General features: G+C 37.8%; 1 protein-coding gene across 3 annotated transcripts in view; it reads left to right on the top strand.

Moving 5' to 3' along the window:
- SLC41A2 (solute carrier family 41 member 2) overlaps window positions 1–21,626 on the top strand; it is a 60,940-nt gene that overhangs the window by 30,745 nt on the left and 8,569 nt on the right. For all 3 annotated transcript variants that reach the window (XM_051644162.1, XM_051644161.1, XM_051644163.1), the window contains 4 exons: window positions 288–435; window positions 997–1,076; window positions 16,019–16,150; window positions 17,594–17,742. In XM_051644162.1, coding sequence (XP_051500122.1) covers window positions 288–435; window positions 997–1,076; window positions 16,019–16,150; window positions 17,594–17,742 — 509 coding nt within the window. The remainder of the gene's footprint in view (window positions 1–287; window positions 436–996; window positions 1,077–16,018; window positions 16,151–17,593; window positions 17,743–21,626) is intronic.

Below are 21,626 nucleotides of genomic sequence, written 5' to 3'. Positions count from 1 at the left end.
TTTATCGTAAAACATCAGACAAAAATCCTCCTCAAAATTCCTACTTTGCACAGATAGTTCTGTCCTTGAGAAGATGGGGAACTGATCACAGATGGCAGATGTTAACCATCTTGTTTAGTGCAATGGTTGAAACTTTAGGTACAGTAGCGATAAAGAGTATTAAAATTCCTCAGTTACATTATGTGGGTTGTAATTTATTTTGGAGTTCTAAATTGGGAAAAACTTGGAGAGAAGTCTTGAAAGTAAAACGGGGATTTTTGTTTGTTTTTCCTATATTGTTATTTTAGAGACATATTACTATGTATCTCCTTTGGTTGGTGCCTTTTTTTTGGCTCTCACTCCGATGGGGATTGTCATAGCTGCCAAACACCCAGCTACCAGAACTGTTCTCCATTCAGGATGGGAGCCTGTTATAACTGCCATGGTTATAAGCAGGTAAGTCTTAGTTGTCTTGCTTCGTCTTGATAGTCACCCTTTGTCTATATATCTTATTTAACACCTGATTGTACTTAAAAGAAGCATTTAAGGAACTTCCAGAATGCAGAGTGTGAATAACTTTAATCTTCTCAAAACAAGGAAGTTACAAAGTTAAGTCATGGGTGGAAATGAGTGGAGGAAGCTGCAGTAGCCTGTGGCAAGGACTGACAGAAGTGTGCTGTGTCAAATGAAGGAAATGGCAAGCTATTCATCTCCTCCAGTCAAGATTGCACACAGATCTAAGAGATTATTTAGTCAAATGAAAACCATAACTCTTAAAACGGGAGTGATTGGCTGAAATTTGAAAGTCTTTGTTATACAGTGAGCCAACTTTAATACATAAAAAACCTATAGGGATGTTAATTTCTAGTGAGGACAAGGCAATGGAGGTGGAGGTGAGATGAACTGCAAAGAAAATTGTGGCCTGAAGATGTTGTAAGAAAGATTGCTAAAAAAGTTTTGAAATACTAATTAATGTGACTACTTGCCTTGTTCTAAATATTGTACTTTGGTTTTCAGCATTGGTGGCCTTATTCTGGACACAACTGTATCTGATCCTAACTTAGTTGGAATTGTTGTTTATACCCCAGTAATTAATGGTAAGACTCTTAACAGATTTATGTGCTACTATGTATACATATATGTATCAGTTGATATACCTTGGTTTCAGGAAAGTCTACTACAGAAAATTTCTGTTATGCTAATCAGTACCTGGTAAATTAATTTCAAGTTCTGATTTTGATGTCAATAGTTGTTTACTTGAAGACCTAAGGAGTGCTTCTTGATCTTATTTACTACAACCATTAAAACATGCTAAGGAATGTGAGAAGTAGGAACCTAATGTATGCCTTAAGAAATTGCAAGTGTAAATACTGAAGCAGTGTATTAAAATACTAAATTATCAAATACTGTATTGAAACAGTTATTGCTGAGGAAAATGTAGATTAACTTTTATGAACATCCAAGGACATATTTTCAGAACAGTAGTTTACTGTTTGCATGTAATGTACATAGATACAAGAACTAACAGGGATGCTACAGGATAGTAAATAGATTTCTCAAGAAAAATGTGTGACATTTCCCATGCTTGCTGTGCACTTTCCAGATGTGTAAGAATGCATTTGTGAAAATTTGGTCCTTAAGTTAAGTGGTCTGTCTTCTAACAACAATTAATAACTTACTAGACTAATGCAGTTTGAAAATGCTTTTTTCTTCCTGTAACATCACAGAGTTGATACATATTTAGTTTGCAATAATTTTAATTACAAGATATGTTCCCACTGTATTGCTGCCTAGCTGTCCTTTCCCTTTTTGTTTTTCTCCATTTGATTTCTTACATTACTGCAAATTCCATGTGATTATATTCTCTCATGTTTTCTAAGCTATCAGTTAAATGAATTATGACCAATTGCTTTCCACCTTGATAATAAAATGTTAATATAGAGTTTTATTTTTTGACCACACTGCCTTTATATAATTAATTTTACAGAGGTTGATAATGGAAATGTAGCAAAGCAGCACCAAAACATTTTTATAAGCTTTACTGCACTTGAGAATTACTACATCTATTACTGCAATCATAGGGCAAGCTGTTCAGTAAGAGGAGGAAATAATATTGTTTTGACAGAAGCATGTTCTTGGCAAATTCATGTTAGCTTGTTTTACAGCTTTCATATCTTCTGATGCTTATAAATTATCTTTTTAATAATTTGTTCTAATACTTAAGTAGGAATATAAATTTCACTGCTATACAGATTCCCCAGATCATCCTTTTGGGCCCCTTTTTAAAGATGTATTTTCTGTTTCCCACATTGCAGCCCTGTGGTATTCTCTAACCTCCAAGATAATCAGTTTGAAAAATTATCACTGATAATTTATGGATTGTTCATCTAGCTCTCTGAGGATGCACTATATTTAACTTGCCCTCAGGCTCTAGTACATACCAGTTTGTGATCAGATATTGCCATTTTTATGAAGGCAGTAGACAAAAGGAATTGAGTATTTCAGTCTTTTGTAGTGCATGTTGCTTGTTCTTCTTTCCCATTAAGGTTCTATATTTCCTTTCTTCTTACTTTTAATATGAAGCATTTCTGTGTTGCCACTTGTGTTACTTGCTAACTGCAAATTAATTTTTACATTTCAGCCTTTATGCTTGCTTGCCTGCGCCTTGTCCTTACATCAATTCAAAATTGCAAGTACTTGCATCTACCTTTTGTGTGTTTCCATTTTGATTTTCACATACATGAAGAGTAGGGCAGACATGTTGATCTCCCACTCCCATACTACAGATGTAAATCTGTAACTTTTCTTATAATAGTCTTTTTTGGTAAGGCCCTGGATTTTCTTCCTAAGAGAAGAAGATTGTTGTTCCTTTTTAGGCAGGTGTACCAAAGCATTACTGTTACCAGAGGTCCTGCTTTCCTAGATGACATCCCTTGGTTACGAAAGCCAACAACTGTTTGGTGAATTTTTTTTCTGTTTCCCCATAGGCTTCTACCTCTGCTCCAGAACAGGACCATAATACTTCTGAATTTTCTCTGTAGATTCACTTATTCTCTACAGACTCACTGGATTCCAGACTTGCTTCTGTGAATGGATACAGGTCTTAGGGATATGCACCTCTCTCAAGGCGTCATGCTCCTACTAGATATTGCAAGGATGATGATCTTTTACCCTATAGCAGTTATGGACTGCTTTTGTAAATGGAACTGTGCATCCTGTTCAAGGTCTTTCTTTCACAGAAATTGGCTGTGAAGCTTGGATTGCCTGCATGTTTACATTTTACTGTTTAAACATTTTTAGCTAATGATTTGCCATAAGTAAATAATTTTAATTCCTAGTAATGACAGCTTTACTATAAACATGCCTCTAGAAAAAAAGCGTAAACGTCCCACTTTGTTTCTTATTACCTTTCATAAGTTTATCAACAGAATTAAGGCAACGTGCATACGTTCTTTTGAATGATCTTTAGAGAAGATCATCTAGTCGGAAACTATACGTAGCCCTGGATGATTAGCTGACGGGTCAAAGAATCCTTGAAGAATTAAGCATGTGGGAGAGAGGGAAAGCTCTTTTTGCTATTGGAGGGGCCATAAGGACTATTGGATCAGGCCAGGAAAGAAAGAGTCCTTCAAGAAGGCAGGGACAGCAAAAGGCATGCTTGTACTGTGGCAGTCCCACAGTGGTCCTGTGGTGATGATTCCTGTGATGATCGCACCACTCATGTTCAAAATGTTGCTTTTTCATCAGAGATTTTGTATTTCTAGACTTTTCTTAGGCTTTGACATCTGCCCCCTGGACTATTACTCAATGCCTGAGAATGTTATCTTCTCAGCCACACCAGGTGCCTTACTTCATTGTTCATCTGAATTTTTCATGCTTAGCTTCTTCTTTTCGTGTTATGTGTAAAGCAGTCTTTTCCTAGCTCTCAAAGTTTAAACTTCTTGACTAGTAATGGACCATATGTGACTTATTTATGGTTCTGTGCCTGTATTTCAGAATCCTAAACTTAGACTCAACATTTTAAGAAGAGAAACCTCATGCCAAGCTCCGTTTTGGGGCTCGTAATAAGCTCACAACTAGCCTGATAGGCCAAGACTAGAGTCTCGCAGTGCCAGCATAAGGTAAAGTCAGCCTAAGGCCCATGGCCTGTTACTAGGCAATAGTGACAATGCTTTTGCAGTGCCACTGGGCAGTGACAGAAGCACTAAGGATTGGAATTCTGGTTTTCCTTCATCTGCAGAAGAGGAGAGTAATGTGTGTTGTATGTGCATGTGCTAGCCCCCTCAACCCTCAGAATTCTAAGGCTAGAGGTATTTCTATTGGAAAATAAAGAGAAAATGTGTTCTGTGTAGAGGATGCAGAGTGGACTTGTTTTATGGTGCACCTCCTGGAAAAGGAAATTGTAGGTAGGCGATTTTTTGGATTGCCGTTAGATCAGCCTCTCCTGGGTTTCATAATTCTACTGCCACCTTTTCATATTGCTGGTCAGTATAGTGTAGTAAACTGGACTTTAGGAAATCTTTCAGTTAAAAGAGCACATCTGTTGACACTCATTTGCTGACATAAAAGGTGTGCTATACCACTTAACAGATGTTTTTTGAATATTACTGTTGCAGAAAGTTTTCTCTACCAGTGCTTTCCTGGCCTTGGAATTCTTGTTGTAAGCCTAAGTAACAAAAGGACCTGAGGGTTTTCCCTCAAAATGCTTTTCAGATGCCTTTTTCTTTCTCTTACCTTTATGTTTGTTGCCCTAATTAGGTGTCTCGTAATTCAGAAAACCTGAAAGAAACCAGGGAAACCTGAAAGAAATACTGTAGCCTGTTGGGACTGTGCCCAACAAAAATTTGAGGACACTGTAAATTTGTTCAGGATTTCAGGCTGTCACTGTTGTGTTTTTTTTGGTGCCTGCTGCACCTTGAAATCCTGAACAGCATACATTGCAAAGTTGTCAGGTGTTAGTCTTCCAGTGTGTGCCATTAAGTAGCTTTAAACCTGGTCCTTTAAACCTAGATGATTTGTGTGTTCTTAGATGTGTGACAAGTTACTTTCATCACAAATATTACAGTGTGGAGCCATAAATCTTTTGGTTTAAATAATATTGGTCTGGAGTTTGAGCAACCTCAAAGGTTCCTGACTTTATTAACAATAATTGAAAATATTTGCTAGGAATATTTAAACAGTTGTTAAGCAGACAGGCATTTATAGCTAGCTTTACTGCTGGAGGCCAGAGCATTTCACAACTGCTTTTCCATTTTTCCCATTTTAAAAACATTTCTTGAGATGAATAATTATTTTTTATTCTATGCTTCCTTGGATTAAATTGTAACTCTGCTTTTTAAAAATAAATACAGAGTTTTGTGGTTTCAGCAATTGTGGTACTTACAAACTACTTGGGATTTAGAAGTCTATGTCTGATGTATTGAACTTCTGAATAAAATAACTAAACCCAAGTGTGGCTGTTCATCAGCCCAGACACTCAAGTTGATCTTTATGTTTTGTAATGGATGAGATGGTTAAAATTTGCAAATCCTCTTACAGCATCACAGCGTGTTGAATTTGGCTCAGGAATTGCAGTCTGCAAGTAACTGAGTTCCTTTTGTGCAGAAAAAAAAGATAATGCCTTAAACAATTATGTGCTTCTGAACATGCAGCTGAAATGAACTAAGGTGCAGTTACCAGATAGAGCCCCTTTTCTCTCCGTTTTCATTGTATGCTTAATCAAAACATTGTGAGATATCTTCTAAGTATTTGCTTTTCAGGAATTACTGGATGATAACAAACATGTTAGTAAACCTTATCCTATTTTCATGCATTTTGTAGAATGGAGGTTCTGCAAATTAATTCTGAAAACATGAAAATCATAAATGCTTTGCAGGCTTTATGTAGAAGACTTTGCCTTTAAAGATGGTTTGAAGCAATACTCTTTGAGGGTAACATAAAATGGTTGTAGTATTTCTCACTCTTTGGCTGTACATCTTGTAAGATTATTTTATATCTGGAGGGAATAAATGTAGATCAAGGAATATGAGAAACACATATGAGAAAATCTAACACAAATATTACTGAATATCTGTTGTCTGGGAGATGAAAGTTAAGCTTAAGTAGCATACTCCCCAAACCATATCTTTTTTTATCTATTAGTGGGATAAACTGAATTACAAACTTTGAGGTTTTTCAGAGAGCTTTCACTGTAAATTGGGTGCATTGGAAGATATGGAAAGAAAAGACCCAGAAACCATTTCTCCTCAAAAAAGTAAATGCATTTTTAATAACTTTGTATATTTTAATCTCTTACAGCATACTTGTACTCTCAGCTTTCATGAAACAGAGGAGTTCTTTGATTAGAAGATAATTATTATCTCAGACGGTTGAGCACCTGAAATTTGCCACTGTAAATTACAAGGGAAAGCATTAGTGTACTTCTATGGTAGCAGAGCAAATTGACTGGATAGCAAATTAATTTTTCTGTATCCTGAATGGGAAAGAATGTGATGGTCTCTGAAGGCACTGATACTTTATGAAAACGTTATAGTTTAGTCTTTATTTTCACATAAAAAAGGAGGAGGGTTTTGATTCTAGATATTTAATTCCAATGCATTATTGGGTTATACTTTTACTACATTTTAGTTGCTAGCCTGTACATGTAAATCTGCATATTCTGTGCTACTAGAGATGTGTACTCTTTCTTTTATATCTTACTCATGTTTTACAAGATTTCATTAGTTAGTACTTTTCATGTCAAAATTATATCCAGAATATTTTTGGGTTTTTTACACAGCATTTTTTTTACACAGAACAACTTTTAATTAGTCCTAAAAAAGAAATTATGTATAAGTTAAGTGAAGCATAAACTACTCAATTTTAAAATGTAATCATTTGCATATATAATGTATCAGACTTCTCTTAAAAACATCCCAAGAGGAAAAGCTAATAATTTTTGACTGCTTCTGCCACAAACATTTTTAAGTATTACAATAAATGCTAGAAAGTGCAAAGGAAGATAAAAGAAATATGGATGGAAAAACAACATTGAAAAGTACTTAGTTAAGCTAGGCTCCTTTTCTAGGTATTTCAGTTGCATGAAAAATGTTTTTAGAAGTTAGTGGAGTTAGAGTGATCAGGGCAAAGATTTATCTTGAATTTTATGAAAGATAATCTAATTACTCAAAATTACAGGTTTTGGTCACCATTGTAACTTAGATTCTTTTCCTTCCTTTTAATTTCATTTTTATGATACAAATTACATCAAAGAGCAAGTTTTTTAAGTCTAGAAAGAATAATTGGCACAGTTTACCATTTTGCACTATGGAGTGCAGAAAAGTGAGAATGTACTTGCTTTTCTTCTCTTGATAGATTTACAAGAAAAATCAATTTGGGAATGGTGTTGTTCTAATTCTTCTCTTATGTGGGTGTTAATTGATTTTTGTCCCATTGCACAAGCTATATTGTAGATGCTTGGGAACAACATGACATTTTGTCACTGATTATTCTCTCTCTAGAGAAGTGGATTGATAAAAATCTTTAATCTTGATGAATGGATGTATATAAGGTTTCTCATTCCTACACAATTATATGTGTTCTTCATCCTGCAACTGCTCTTTAAAGTGACACTGATCATTAAAGCTAAGTACGCAGGCTTTATCTTGTGGTATCAGTGCTTTCACAGGAAGGACTTTTCTTCAGGAAACTTTCTATACATATGTATTTAAAAAAAAAATAACAAAAGGAAGAGTGAGATGGTTAACTCTTTGAATAGTGCTTTGGAAAATTGCTCTTAGCTATCATACAGCTATCTCCTAGTGCTAAACAAGTTCCTTAAACCAGATTTATTATTAATTAGCAATAATGTAGTTCATGCGCAGCCAGCATGGGTTTATGAAAGAGAGGTCTTGCTTGAACAGCCTTATCTCTTTCTATGACTGTGTGACCTGCCTCTTGGATGGGGGGAAGACTGTGGACATTGTCTGCCTAGACTTTGGTAAGGCCTTTGACACCATCTCCCACAGCATTCTCCTGGAGAAGCTGGCAAGTCATGGCACAGACAAGTGTGCTCTTCACTGGGTAAAAATCTGCCTGGATGGCTGGGCCCAGAGAGTTGTGGTAACTGGGGTCAAATCCAGTTGGTGGCTGGTCACCAGTGGTGTCCCTCAGGGCTCAGCTTTTGGGCCAGTCTTGTTCAGTATCTTTATCAATGACCTGGATGAGGGGATTGAATGCACCCTCAGTAAGCTTGCAGATGACACCAAGGTGGGCAGGAGTGTTGATCTGCTTGAGGGTAGGAAGGCTCTGCAGAGGGATCTGGACAGGCTGGATTGATGGACCAAGGCCAATTGTATGAGGTTCAACAAGGCCAAGTTCCTGGTCCTGCGCTTTGGTCACAACAACCCCAGGCAGTGCTACATGCTTGGGGAAGAGTGGCTGGAGAGCTGCCCAGAGGAAAAGGACCTGGGGGTGCTGGTGGACAGCCGGCTGAACATGAGCCAGCAGTGTGCCCAGGTGGCCAAGAAGGCCAAGAGCATCCTGGACTGCATCAGGAATAGCGTGGCCAGCAGGAGTAGGGAAGTGACTGTGCCCCTGTATTCGGCACTGGTGAGGCTGCACCTTGATTGCTGTGTGCAGTTCTGGGCCTGTCACTGTAAGAAGGACATTGAGTTGCTGGAGTGTGTCCAGAGGAGAGCTACCAATCTGGTGAAGGGTCTAGAGAACAAGTGATAAGAGGAACAGATGAGGGAACTGGGGCTGCTTAGTCTGAAGAAAAGCAGACCTCATAGCCCTCTTCAGCTAGCTGAAAGGAGGTTGTAGTGATGTGGGTGTTGGCCTCTTCTCCCAAGTAACATGATAGGAACAGAGGAAATAGCCTGAAGTTGTGGCAGGGGATGTTTAGGCTGGATATTAGGAAGAATTTCTACACTTAACGAGTGGTCAGGCACTGGAACAGCCTGCCCGGGAAGGTGCTGGAGTCACCATCCCTGGAAGTTTTAAAGAAATGTGTAGATGTGGCACTTCAGGGCATGCTCCAGTGACCGAGGTTGTGGGGGGTTTTGCTGGAGTTTTTTGGTGGTTTGTTGAGTGGTGGTTGTGGGCTTTTTTTGTTTGATTGGGTTTTTTTATTTTGTTTTTCTGTTGATGGTTGAATTTGTTGATGTCAGAGGTCCTTTCCAACCATGACAATTCTGTGATTCTCTTTTTCTAGAATCCCTGACTAGAAATTCTGGATCTGACCTGCAGAAATCCTAAACATGTATCAGTACAAATGAAATAATTGAAAAGTCTGCTTAAAATACTGAAACATTTTGAGGGGGGGAAAAAAAAAAAAATTAGGTATTTTACATGGGATATCCAAAACTGAAAAATGCTCTTTACAGAGAGTACAAAAATACCACTTTGCAGGCATGTTTTAAAAATAAATGCATTAATGTTTGCAAAGCACTCAGATTTATAGTTACAAACACCACTGAAAAGCACAAAAGGAAAATAGCAAATCTCTATTCAGTCCGGGCTTTGAGTAGTGCATATTGAATAAGACTCTCAGGTATTCATTATATGCTAAGGGTAAAGCAAATTATCAAAGTGATGTTTAGTTAGGCAATAGTTTGTGGCATTGAATTAGAAGTCTGAGAGGAAGAACAGTATTTGACTTCATCATAATTTATCCCAATTCTGCCCATGGAGCATTTACAAATAGGTTAGAGAGCTACATCTACTAAGAACTATGGCTTTTGAACACCTTGATTCCGGGTGCCTGGCCTTCTGCAGATAAACTAAAACTCTAAGCAAGGGACTCCTAACAGTGTCTGGAAGACAGTGATCTACCTTGGAAAATCACTGGAAGACAAGTACATTGTCTGCTCAAGATTCTTAATTTAGAGTCTTTTTTAAGATTGGGTAGATACATCTGTTCTTCAAAAGCAGTAAGTAAGTAATGCTTGCCCTGCTCATCTAAAACATAGCTGAAATAGAATTGGGAGTAAGAACTGGCTTTATTTACTTTTTAATAAAATCACAGAATCACTTAGGTTGTAAGAGGCCTTCTGAGATCTAATCCAACCCCCTGCTCAAGCTGGGTCTGCTAGAGCAGGTTTTCCAGTACTGTGTACAGTAGGGTTTTGAATATCTCCAGGGAGACAGACTCTGTAATCTCTCTGGGCAACTTGTTCCAGTGATTGACCACCCCACACTGTAAAAAAGTGTTGTTGTTGTTTTTTTTTTTCAGATGAAATATCTTGCTTTTAAATTTTTTCTCGTTGCCTCTTGTCCGGTCAGTGGGTGCTACTAGAAGAGCCTGGCTCACTTGTCTTCATCCCTTCCCTCAGGTGTTTATATACACTGATAAGATCTCCATGAGCTTTCTCTTCTCCAGGCTGAACAGTCACAGCACTCAGCTTTTCCTCATAAAAGATGCTACGATCTCTGTAGCCCTGTGTTGGATTCGCTCCAGTGAGTCAATTTCTTGTACTGTGGAGCTCAGGAATGGACATGGTACTCTAGATGTGGCCTGATCAGTGAGGAGTACAGAGGAAGCATCACCTCTTTTGGCCTACTGATGATGCTATTCATAATGTAGTCCAGGGTGCTGTCGGCTGTCTTTTCCATTAAGGTGGATTGCAGTGTCAAGGTCAAGTACTTGTCCTTCATGACCCCCAGTCCCTTCTCTGCAGAGCTGCCTTCCAGAGGGTCAACTCCCAGCCTGTGCTGGTGCATAGGGTTATTCCTTCCCAAGTCCAGAACTTTGAGTATCCTCTTGATGAACTTCATGAGATTAATCTTGGCCCCATTCTCTAGCTTATCCTGTACCGTCTGAATCAAAGTACAACCCTCTGGTTTATCAGGCACTCATCCCAGTTTTGCCTGGAAAATGTTACTCTCTATATCAAAACATGCAGTATAAGGTCTGAGTTAAAAAAACAGCTCAGTGTGCTACCCAGAGCACTGGATGGTCTCAGACTAGTCTGTGTCAACAGGACACATCCAGATTCCTTAGCTTCCCTTTTTTTACCTGTGATGAGGGTTATGAGACACAGATTTGCTTTGAAGTGTTCTTTGAGATGCATTGATGTAAACTACTTTAATGTGGTTTTCAGAATAGCATGGTTACTTCTATTATTAGGAATTTTTTTCCAGATAATGATTAAAACAATCATGCCCATAGGCCTATTTGCAAATATAGGAGAAAGTTTTGGCTCTACTTTGAGTATAATTTTCAGTGCTTGGTAGACAAAAAAACTGTGATAACATTTTTCAGAAGAAGTATTTATTCTTGCTTAGCCATTAACTGACTCGACAAAATGATGAGGTTTTCCGTTTTCTTTTTATGTTTTAAGTCATCCTTCACACTTTAGCAGACAATGTCTCTTCTGCTTATTGACAAAAGTAACACTCTCATCTGCTGTTCTGAGAGGAATGCAGTAACAGTTGGAGGGTTTTCCTTTTGAAAGAAATTATTTTCCTCTGTGCTGTAGGTCTCATGAGAATGGAAAGAAGCTAACACATTTAGTCTCTATTATTTATTATTTGCTGTGATGACTGCAATACTGTTTTCCAGGAAAAAAAAAAAATCTGACTTAAATGTTCATGGAAACAGTCCTCATATATGTCTACAGAGATTTTCATAGTATGAGCAGCTGCTGAGCACACAACCATTATATGCATTCAGAAGATGCTGAGAAGCTGTCTGGTTTTGCGTATTGAGACCTTCTCAACCTACACAGTTTTGTCTGTTTTCTGGTTTTTGCAGGGCTCTGATTAATCTGATAGTGCCGAGGTAACTGCACATGCACAGTAACTGCTGTTACAAAACAAATGGAATATCTGTGTACATATTAAAGTGGTTCATTTAATGCAAGCACAGCTTTATACAAGCCTTTCTATGACCAGCAGAATAATGAAATCTGATTCTATGCTGATTTATATCCTGAGTTTTTAGAGCACCAAGTACCCCTTTCAGCCCCCAGTATTCCCTATGGCCTCATGTCCCTGCAGTACCTGTTCTCCACAACATTTGCTCCATTCTCCTTCTGCTTTCCACAACATCAACATCATCATTCCTTTTCTGTGTCACCAAACTACTGGTTGGGCAGGAGGCATCATACCTAGCTCCAAGCTAGATGCCGACTAGCCAGATGGCAAGATTATGGTGCTAGCTATGCAGCTTGTATTACTGAGGGCACACTCTTTATTTACCTGTCCACTGTTTCCTTTTTTTAGCTTGCTTAACCATACTTGGAGGTAACTTGTATCTCTATCCTTGAGTTGAATGCGGTTGAAATTGGCCCAAAGGTTCAAAAATTCATAGGAAAAACTGGTAAATGAGTGGCAGAACTGAAAGATAGTGGTGACTGCTACTGTCCATCATCATACATTGTTGGCTGGTTGAGACTGAGTGGGATGTATGGATTCTAGAAGCTTTTCACACTTCAGTACACTTGCCTGTCTTCTGTGAGTTAAAAATATGCCACTGATATTAGATTATTGAGACTCAGACCAAATGAAATGTAAAAGTTTTACTTAACATATGAGTGCTGTGTTTCCATTTAGCTAAAATATATTGTATATGTTCAACCTAGCCGTAATTAAAATAGAAAAGAGAATGTTACACCCCTTGAAATCACATTCCACACTAGCTGTTTTAATTAGCATATCAATTTCCTTTGCAGAGCAGATACCACCTCCTTTTACCAGTGTCCCAAAGCTGGGCAGTTTGTTTTAGAATCACTTTCAGTACTTTTCAAATACTATTTTTTCCTCATCTACATGCTTAATAGGGCTTGGGGCATACTTTCTCTAAGCACTGATTATAAAAGTAAAAATATTTTTTATTATTAGCTATCCATCAAAAGACTGACTACCAATCTCATGCCCTGTCCATGTCTCCGTTGTCCAGACAGGTTTTTTTATTGCTGTTTCAAATGGGGAAATTTCCATTTTCCTTAACTCTTTTCACTCACTTAGTTTCATTCATTATTAATTAAGGAAGGGGGTCCAGATTGTCTGTCATATTTCTGATTGTCTGAATTTGTTGAAGCAGGTGATTATTAGTCACAAGAGGAAACTGCATACATCCTAGGAAATACTTGGAATCTGGGGGCTTTTTTGCCAACATGGTTTATGGTTGTATTGCTACAAACCTCAAACCATACATTGAATAACAGTCCCATTTGCTTCTTTTATTCTTCTCATAGTTCTATAATCAATAGAGATAATGAGATAAGAGTTTACTAATTTTTTTTATTATTTTTTTTTTAATATTGTATTGAATGTACCAGTTATTGCAGTTGTTAGCCTGCTTATAATTACCTGGATTGCTCTTATCCCCTCTTTTTTAGGGAGAAACTGTCTCATATTTTCTAGTCATATGGCACCATCCCCAGCTTTGTAGCTTTATTAAGAAGCAGTTTTACATAACAGTTCTTTTGTAATTCAGTCACAGAAATTATCTGATCCCCATCCAAATGTAGTTCATTGGTCCTTAGTTTTATTTCTTTCTATGCCTTTTTTGCATTTGTCAGAAATCTCAACATTATTGTTCTCAGTCAAAAAGCAGACTTTGGACCCTACCTAGATTGTTTTAGACCCTTTTGTAGTTTATACAAATCCCTTATTTTGCTTCTGATTCTGTATTTTATCTGAATAAAAGCCCTACTGTTATTTTAATTTTCTTTGCAAAGACTGACTTATCCTTTTGGTAGTTACTTTTTCTCCCTGTATCTTCCAGCAGTGAAGATGCAGGTAAGTTTCATAAAGAGTCCTTTCTGCCAGCTTCATGGTTGTTTTTTTCTACCCTATTCCCTGATTTATATTTGAAGCCTTTTTCTTAAAAGTCTGGATCTCTTGTTAGGCTCTGCCATTAATTGTCTTTAAGCAGGGGTGAGACTGGAAACCTCTGAGTTCTCAGTACTAGATGTTTGTTCTAACCATTGGATCACCCTCAAAAGAACTGGGCAAATAGTGTCTTCTGGTGGCTATAGACGTTTGTTCTGTAATCAACCAAAGCCCTAAGCACTGCATAAACAAATCAGCTCAACTACAATAAACAAGGACTTTCTCCCTCTGAAGTGGGGGCAATATTTGCCTAATCATATCTTCTCAGAGCAACCCATTGCTGGGAAGGGAGCCTAGCACCTGGTCCAGTCATGTCTTGAAAACCTCCAGTGGTGGGGACTCTACTGTGTACATGGGGTGGTTATTCCAATAAATTGTTATTCTCACTGTAAAAAATTCCTCCTCATATGAAGATGAAACCTTTTCTGGTGCAATTGGTACCCATTGCCCCTTGTCCTCTCCATGTCTTCTTGTGAAGCCTCAGTCCACTTTGTAGCTGCCCTGTAATTACTGGAAAACTGTGTTGAGGTCTTCCCTGAGGCTTCTCTTCTCTGGGGAGGAAAGACCTAACTCCTGCAGTCTTTCACAGAATCATTCTGGTTGGAAAAGACCTTTAAGAACATCGAGTCCAACCATACCCCTTACAGGGAGACTCTCCAGCCCTTTGATCATCTTCATGGGCCCCCCTTTAGACTTTCTCCAGTCTGTCTATATCTTTCTTGAATTGTGGGGACCAGGACTAGACACAGTACTCCAGTTGTGGCCTGACAAGCACAAGGTAGAGTAGGATGATCCTGTCTCAATTTCTGCAAATGGAGATGGATGCAGCCCAGGATCCAAGTTTCCTTCTTTGCTGCAGCAGCTAACTGCTAACTCATGTTCACCATGACCACCAGGACCGCCAGGTCCCTTTCAGCAAGGCTGCTCCTCAGTCACCCCAATCCTATCCTGTACTGGGCTTTTTGGTTATGTTGTCCCAGGTGCAAGACTTTACACCTGTGTTTGTTAAACTTCATAGTGTTCTTGCTAGCCCACTCTTCCAGCCTGTCCAGGTTTCTCTGTAAGATGGCTTTGCATTCTGACAGGTCCACCTCAGCACCCAGTTTAGTGTCATCAGCAAAACTGGTAAGAGTGCTTTCAGTCCCATCATCCAGGTAATTATTGAAATTGTTGAACAACGTGAGGTGCAGTATCAATCCCTCAGGGCCCCCAGTTGTGGCAGGCTGCCAGCCTGAGTGAAAAACATGGGTCAGGTCACCATCCTCTGAATGCGACCTGCTAGCCAATTTTGTACTCATCTCACACACTGCCCATCCATTCTGTAACTTGCTAGTTGGTCTAAGAGGAAGCTGTGGGAAACTGTCAATTACTTTGCTAAAGATGCATGTGATATTTGTCCTCTTCGAATTGTTGGGGATATCCCCTGATCTCCTTGAGTTTTCAGAGATTACAGATACTGGCCTTGTAGCAATGCCAGCCACTTCTCTTTACATCCTGTGGTCGTTTGTTTCATATAAATTGTTTCATAGAAATCTTTGTTCTCATGGAATGTATATCAGCAGTTGTCATGGAGAGTAGAATCTCCGTCATCACCATTATTTTAGAAATCAGTTATTCGGGCACTTCTCCTGTCCTTTCAACCTGAATTATGAATGGCAGAAGGTTATAGTTAATCCTGCTCTGTAGCAAAGGGGAAAGGATAGATTAGCTCTTGACGTCTTTTCCAGCCCTATTATTTTGTGTGTGAAGTCTGCATTAATGTTTGAGATAGAGAAGTGCATCTGCTTTGCATTATTTATACTTGCCAGCAATACTGACCTAGGAAGGTCAGGTGTAATACTTCTCTAGTTCCAGGAGGGATTTCCAAAGAAGAGGGAGCAATAAAAGGGAGTTTCACCTACAAGAAAGCATCAGATTGGACCTTTTGAAGGAATCTTTTGCACTTATCATGAAGTAAAACCAATCTCCAAATATCTAAATTTCTGATTTGGATTCCAAATATACAGGGATACTCCAATTTGTAGCCCAAGCTTTTTACTTATTCTACTGCTTGGTTTTAGCCTGTCTATGACTAGTATATATTCTAAATATGTTTCTCTTTTTTACTTTTATATGTAGGGGACTGTGGTAAACATTGAGGAAGTTGGTGAATTTGCAAAATATTGCCTAGTAGAGGAAAAAATAGTTGAAATGTTACCACTTGTTCCCTTTTGTATTTCAGGTATTGGTGGTAATCTAGTAGCTATTCAAGCTAGCAGAATTTCTACCTACCTCCATTTGCACAGCATTCCTGGAGAGCTACCAGAGGAAGCCAAGGGTTGCTATTACCCATGCAGAACCTATTGTGGTACAGGTATGTATTTGTTTCTTGTTAAAACTACTGTCTCATGTCTCCTGTTGTTTCCCCTGTATGCCAGACTGTACCACCATTGAGAAATGTCAGCAAAGTGGAACTGTTGTACACAATTCAGAAGCAGCAGAGCCTTGGCAGTTTCAAACCCTGCAGCTGTTTGCCTATGAGAATCACAAGGAACTCCTGTAGGAGGCAACACGTAGAGAGGTGTAACCCTGGCAAGGGTCAAAGACGGGGAATGATGAGGCAGGACACTTCTAAGAGGATTTCAATTTTTATCTTTCCTTACCTTGTTTACCTGCTGCTAACCTTTGTCACTTAACTCCAGAAGTTCAAAGCACTCTTCTCAAACCAAACTTTTCATATAACATTACTAAGCCACGTCCCTTCTTTCCAGTTCCAATTTTCTTTCTACATTTCTGTTTCACAGCTAAAACTCCCCTGCATTGTCCCTTTTCCTAATAATGTAGTAACTGTGGTGAAATGTGATGTGTCAATAGCATGTATTACACTTTCATATTTGTGAAATGAATTGGAGCAGGTGAGAAAGTTGTAAATGTGGGATTACTTTTTAGAGATACAAGGTATTTTCGAGGATGTCTTTAATATGATGTCCAAAATATCCTCTTTTCTAGGAAGGCTTTAGGACATCACTGCAGTTCCAAAAACATAGATGGTATTACCTGAGTACAGAATGAAAGCAGGCAGTTTGCACCCTCTTCTGCAAGAGCCCTGTTTAACTTTTCTGGCAGACACTAGGAGTGGCTTTTTGTGAAAATTTCTAAGGAGTATTTTACCAGAAAATAATCATAGAATCATTAAGGTTGGAAGGGACCTTAAAGATCATTGAGTTCCAACCCCCTGCCATCAGCAGAGAACCCTACCACTAGACCAGGTTGCACAAAACCTTGTCCAACCTGGCCTTAAAAACCTCCAGGGATGGGGCATCAACAACCTCCCTGGACAACCCATTCCAATTCCTCACCACCCTTATAGTGAAGAATTTCTTCCTAATATCTAACCTAAATCTCCCCTGCCTCAGTTTAAAACCATTACCCCTTGTCCTATCACTCTCTTCTCGGATGAAAACCCCCTCCCCAGCTTTCCTGTAGCCCCTTCAGGTACTGGAAGGCTGCTATAAGGTCCTCAGAGAGCCTTCCCTTCTCCAGACTGAACAGCCCCAACTCTCTCAGCCTGTCTTCATAGCAGAGGTGCTCCAGCCCTCTGGTCATCTTGGTGGCCCTTCTCTGGGCCCTCTCCAACAGGTCTAAATCTTTCTTGTGCTGAGGGCACCAGAACTGTACACAGTATTCCAGGTGCAGTCCTGCTGTTCCTCAGTAGTCAATGCTGTGGAATTCCAAAACTGCCTTTTATATTAAAATTACTAAAAATCTGATACAGTAATTGAATAGCTTAACTGAATTTTGGATTTTTTTATTGTAGGAGTAAATAACAAATCAGCCCAAGTTTTGCTTCTTTTGGTGATTCCTGGACACCTGATTTTCTTGTACACTATCCACTTAATGAAAAGTGGCCACACTTCCTTAACTCCTATCTTCATAGCAGTATATTTGTTTGCAGCTCTGCTACAGGTAAGAGCAAGTACAACTTGAAAATGCTTGTGTTAAATTGAGTTCTTGAAGAAAATAATGTTTTATCTGATTTCTGAAATCTCATGAAGAGCATAAGACAGTAAGGGTTAATACAGATTTGCAGCACAGTTTTGAAGTAACTCATTATCTCCACGTGTATACAGCTTACACAGGTGCATCTGTATTGTGAGTGCTTTTCAGAAGACAGTTGACTGCTTTATTTCCCAGTCATGCATCACTCACTTTCCCTTTTGCCTGCTTCTTGGAACCATTGCATCTAAACTCCCATTATTTAATCAACTGGAGGGAAGATGGAGAGAAGGAAAAGTAGCATTTATGAATAATTAATACATCAAGGAAAGCTCTCGTAGCAATCTCTTGAAGTGGTTCACATTACTGTTTTAGTTAACATAGTAAAAAATGCAGTAGATGAGAATGTTATGGCTTGGCTGGTGCATTCTTAATACTTATTAAAGTTGAAATAAGTCTGACAGCAATCACTGGACAAAAAATTGTAATTGCTTTGATTGTCAAACATTGTTACATTTTTTTGGCTGATCCTACCTAGTGGCCTGTTCACACCCAGCAAGGGCAGTTCTGGAAAGATGCCTTTTGAAACAGTAATGTCTTAAGTTGAAATAATTTCACTTATAGAAATCAGTAATGCAAAATAATATGTTTTTAGTAAATCCACAGCCAATTTTTAGCTAAAACTTGGCTGAAACTACAATGTTTCATTGTACTTTAAAAACAAAAATTGACTGTTCATCTTGCACAATAAAAATATAGTTGAAATATCTGTAAGTTAAATATACGTACTGCTTCTAAAAATGTGACTAAATTAGTCTTGAAGTACAAACATTATAATCAGCCAGTCCTTAATAACAATTATAATTTTTAATGTTCTGCATTGTTTTTCTGTGTTTATCACAGAATCACAGAACTATTCAGGTTGGAAAAGACCCTTGGGATCACCAAGTCCAACCATCATCCCTACTCTACAAAGTTCTCCCATAAACCATACCCACCAACACCACATCCAAACGACCCATAAACACATCCAGGGATGGTGACTCAACCACCTCCCTGGGCAGCCTATTCCAGTGTCACACTGCTATTTAAATAAATATAGGTTTCAAAAACTATTCATGTTTTAATTTCATATGAGAATTCTAAAATTTTTTGGTTCAATATAAGTGGTAATGCTCCAAGCACTGCAAGTGAGAATGTCGTACTGAAAGTTAAAAGTTACTTTTCATTTCCCTCTTGCATAGAATTCCTAGTCTGCAGCCTTATCACTTGTTTTATAATGCTTTTTCCTGAGGAAATGATGCAGTTCCTTCACTCTGTCTGCTCTCTCAGTCAGACTGTCCTTTCTAACTTTTGAATCCTTTGGCCCATTTTAGTCCAGTTTTTCTACATCTCGGCTCTCTCAGTGATAATAAGTTCTTACAAGCTTAGCAGAAACAGGTTGGGGAAAGAGTCCCTGTTAATGCCTCTGCTGAAGGTAAGACTGCAGTGTGATTTCAGCTATGATTAGACTTCAGAGATTTCACTTGGGAGTCAGCCTGAATTCATCAATCCATGTGAAATCCATGGAGTTCTCCTGTTCACAGAACTGCAATCATAATATGTACAGGGATGCAAACCTTTTCTTTAGCAGCAAAGGATAGGGTAAGATGTGAGAAATGCAAAAGTTTAGCTGAAAACCAAGTTAAAGCCTTAGGGCAGGACTTTCAGATCACACAGTAATTCAGACCCAGCATCGACGCATATACATGTGTGAAGTTGGCTTTTATAGATACCAGGTCTGATTAGGGTATTCATTTTTGCAGTTATACATCTCCATTGTAGTCCGTAAGGACAGATCTGATGTTCTTGATTTTTCACCTATAAAGCAGACATATAGCTTTTTTTCTCTTTTTGCCACTTACTTTTATAGATGATTTTTTTTGTCTTTACTTTGTCTTTAGCCGTAACAGGCAGTACAAGATAGATTTACTTTGAAACTGAGTAACAATATTGCACTCTATAACTTCTCATGGGTCTTGACAGATTTACAATTGGGAAACCCCCCCTTCCTTTTTTTTTTTAACACTTTCTGAAAATATTAATATATTATTTTCCCCATTTTAATTATTCTGGCATTTTTCTAGTAGGGATTATTGTAGTTTTATGTACCTCTAATTAGAGCAGATTTAACATTTTTCAGGGAGACATTTCTTGCTTTAACCATGAAATCCTGACCATGTGTTATTTACCTGTCAGTCTGAAGCACTTGCCTTCTGCAGTTGTGTGCTTTTTAGTTTCTCCTTTCTCAAGGAAAACACTTGTAGACATTCCTCTTCCCTTTTTCAGTGATATCATCCATGCACCTTGGTATAGTAAAGAACAGTTTTCAAGCTGCCTTTTCTTTTGGCATAAGCCAAAATTTACTAATCTTACTTCTCCAGAATTCTTTTATATTTTCATCCTCCCGATGAGAGCTTTTCTAGTTCTGCTGGAAAACTGGAGAACCACACAGCTAGTTATTGTAATTTCCATTTTCAACAAAGCAAATCCAATTTTGAGCAGAGAAAGAACATTCTAAGCCTTTTTTTATAGTATACTGGACTTTGCATTTATTTTCACTTTGCATGGAAGGCATATGAAAATGGATGTAAAAAATTACAAGCCTGCTTGCAAGCTGTATCTTTATGTTTGAGATGGTAGATGATAATTTAATGGAACATAATGATTTCTAAAGGGCAGAGTTAATTATAGTCAGTCCTCTATTTGAGGAGGTTTGATACCACTACCTTTCCCTTTCCAATTCCTTACTTACATTGAGCTGGAGGGTGGAAAGGCAAGCTGAATAATGTTAATGGCAATATATCACCTATTTACATTTTTTCCAATATGTTAAAAAATTAATGCTATATTACAAAACAATAAGGAGTAACGAAGTGAATTTTCTATATTTAAAATTCAAGTGACTACTGTAAGATTTTAAATTATTTAGTAATATGTTTTACCATAGATTGAAATAGATTTTTTCAATTAACTGGAAGATCCAGTTATTTCTCATTGTCCAGCTCTGTGTGTATTTAAAATGGAGAGGGAGGGGTTTGGGAAATTACAAAAGCAGAACTGAAATATTATAGGAAGCTGAAAAAATCAAGGAAATGTTAACACAAAATCTTTAATTATGACTTTTATATTTCACTCTTTCTCTATCAGTGTATACTATTCCACACTATCTCTACAGTAAATTTGGAACATGTATATTAATTCTATTTGGCATTTTAACAAGGCTTTTTCAGATTGCCTGTAAACTTCAGTATTCCTCTCCACAAAGTGATATTCTCTCCCCAGCATGTCATTTAATTGAAATATTTATGGGAAATAACTAATTAATATTACAAGATGTACATTAACAATAGTATGATTTATTTATTGTTAACCAAATATATGCTATGTAGTAAAAGTACAATTATACTGAATATGTAGTTGTTTCTAAAAATCATGGAATTAAAGTATTTTCAATTATATGAGTAGCCAGTATTACCTGCATTGTCTCTGATTCTCTGTGAGCAAAACAGTTCTGCGTTTCTAGATTAAGAAAATCCAGAAAGTGTTTTAGTTTCTTTGATTTTATTTTCCCTACCTTTAATAACACAGTTGTTTCTGTTGTTTAAATAAATACATATTCTTGATATGTTCTTCAATTAAATTTATAAATTGATGCTATTGAGATCCAAGGCAATGCTTCCTTTAGTGGGGTGAAGATTTCACAATTATATTTTCATAGAGGTGGGTAAAACTGCACAAATATTTATATTAATCTGCATTTGATTAGAACTTCTAGGCTTGAGTTCAAAAGGTCTGTATAAGCTCTGTGGTGA

The sequence above is a fragment of the Apus apus genome, chromosome 1 (genome assembly GCF_020740795.1).
Source record: "Apus apus isolate bApuApu2 chromosome 1, bApuApu2.pri.cur, whole genome shotgun sequence".
Taxonomy (NCBI): domain Eukaryota; kingdom Metazoa; phylum Chordata; class Aves; order Apodiformes; family Apodidae; genus Apus; species Apus apus.
Note: the sequence above shows the minus strand (reverse complement) of the source record. Positions and strands in the feature narration are given on the sequence as shown.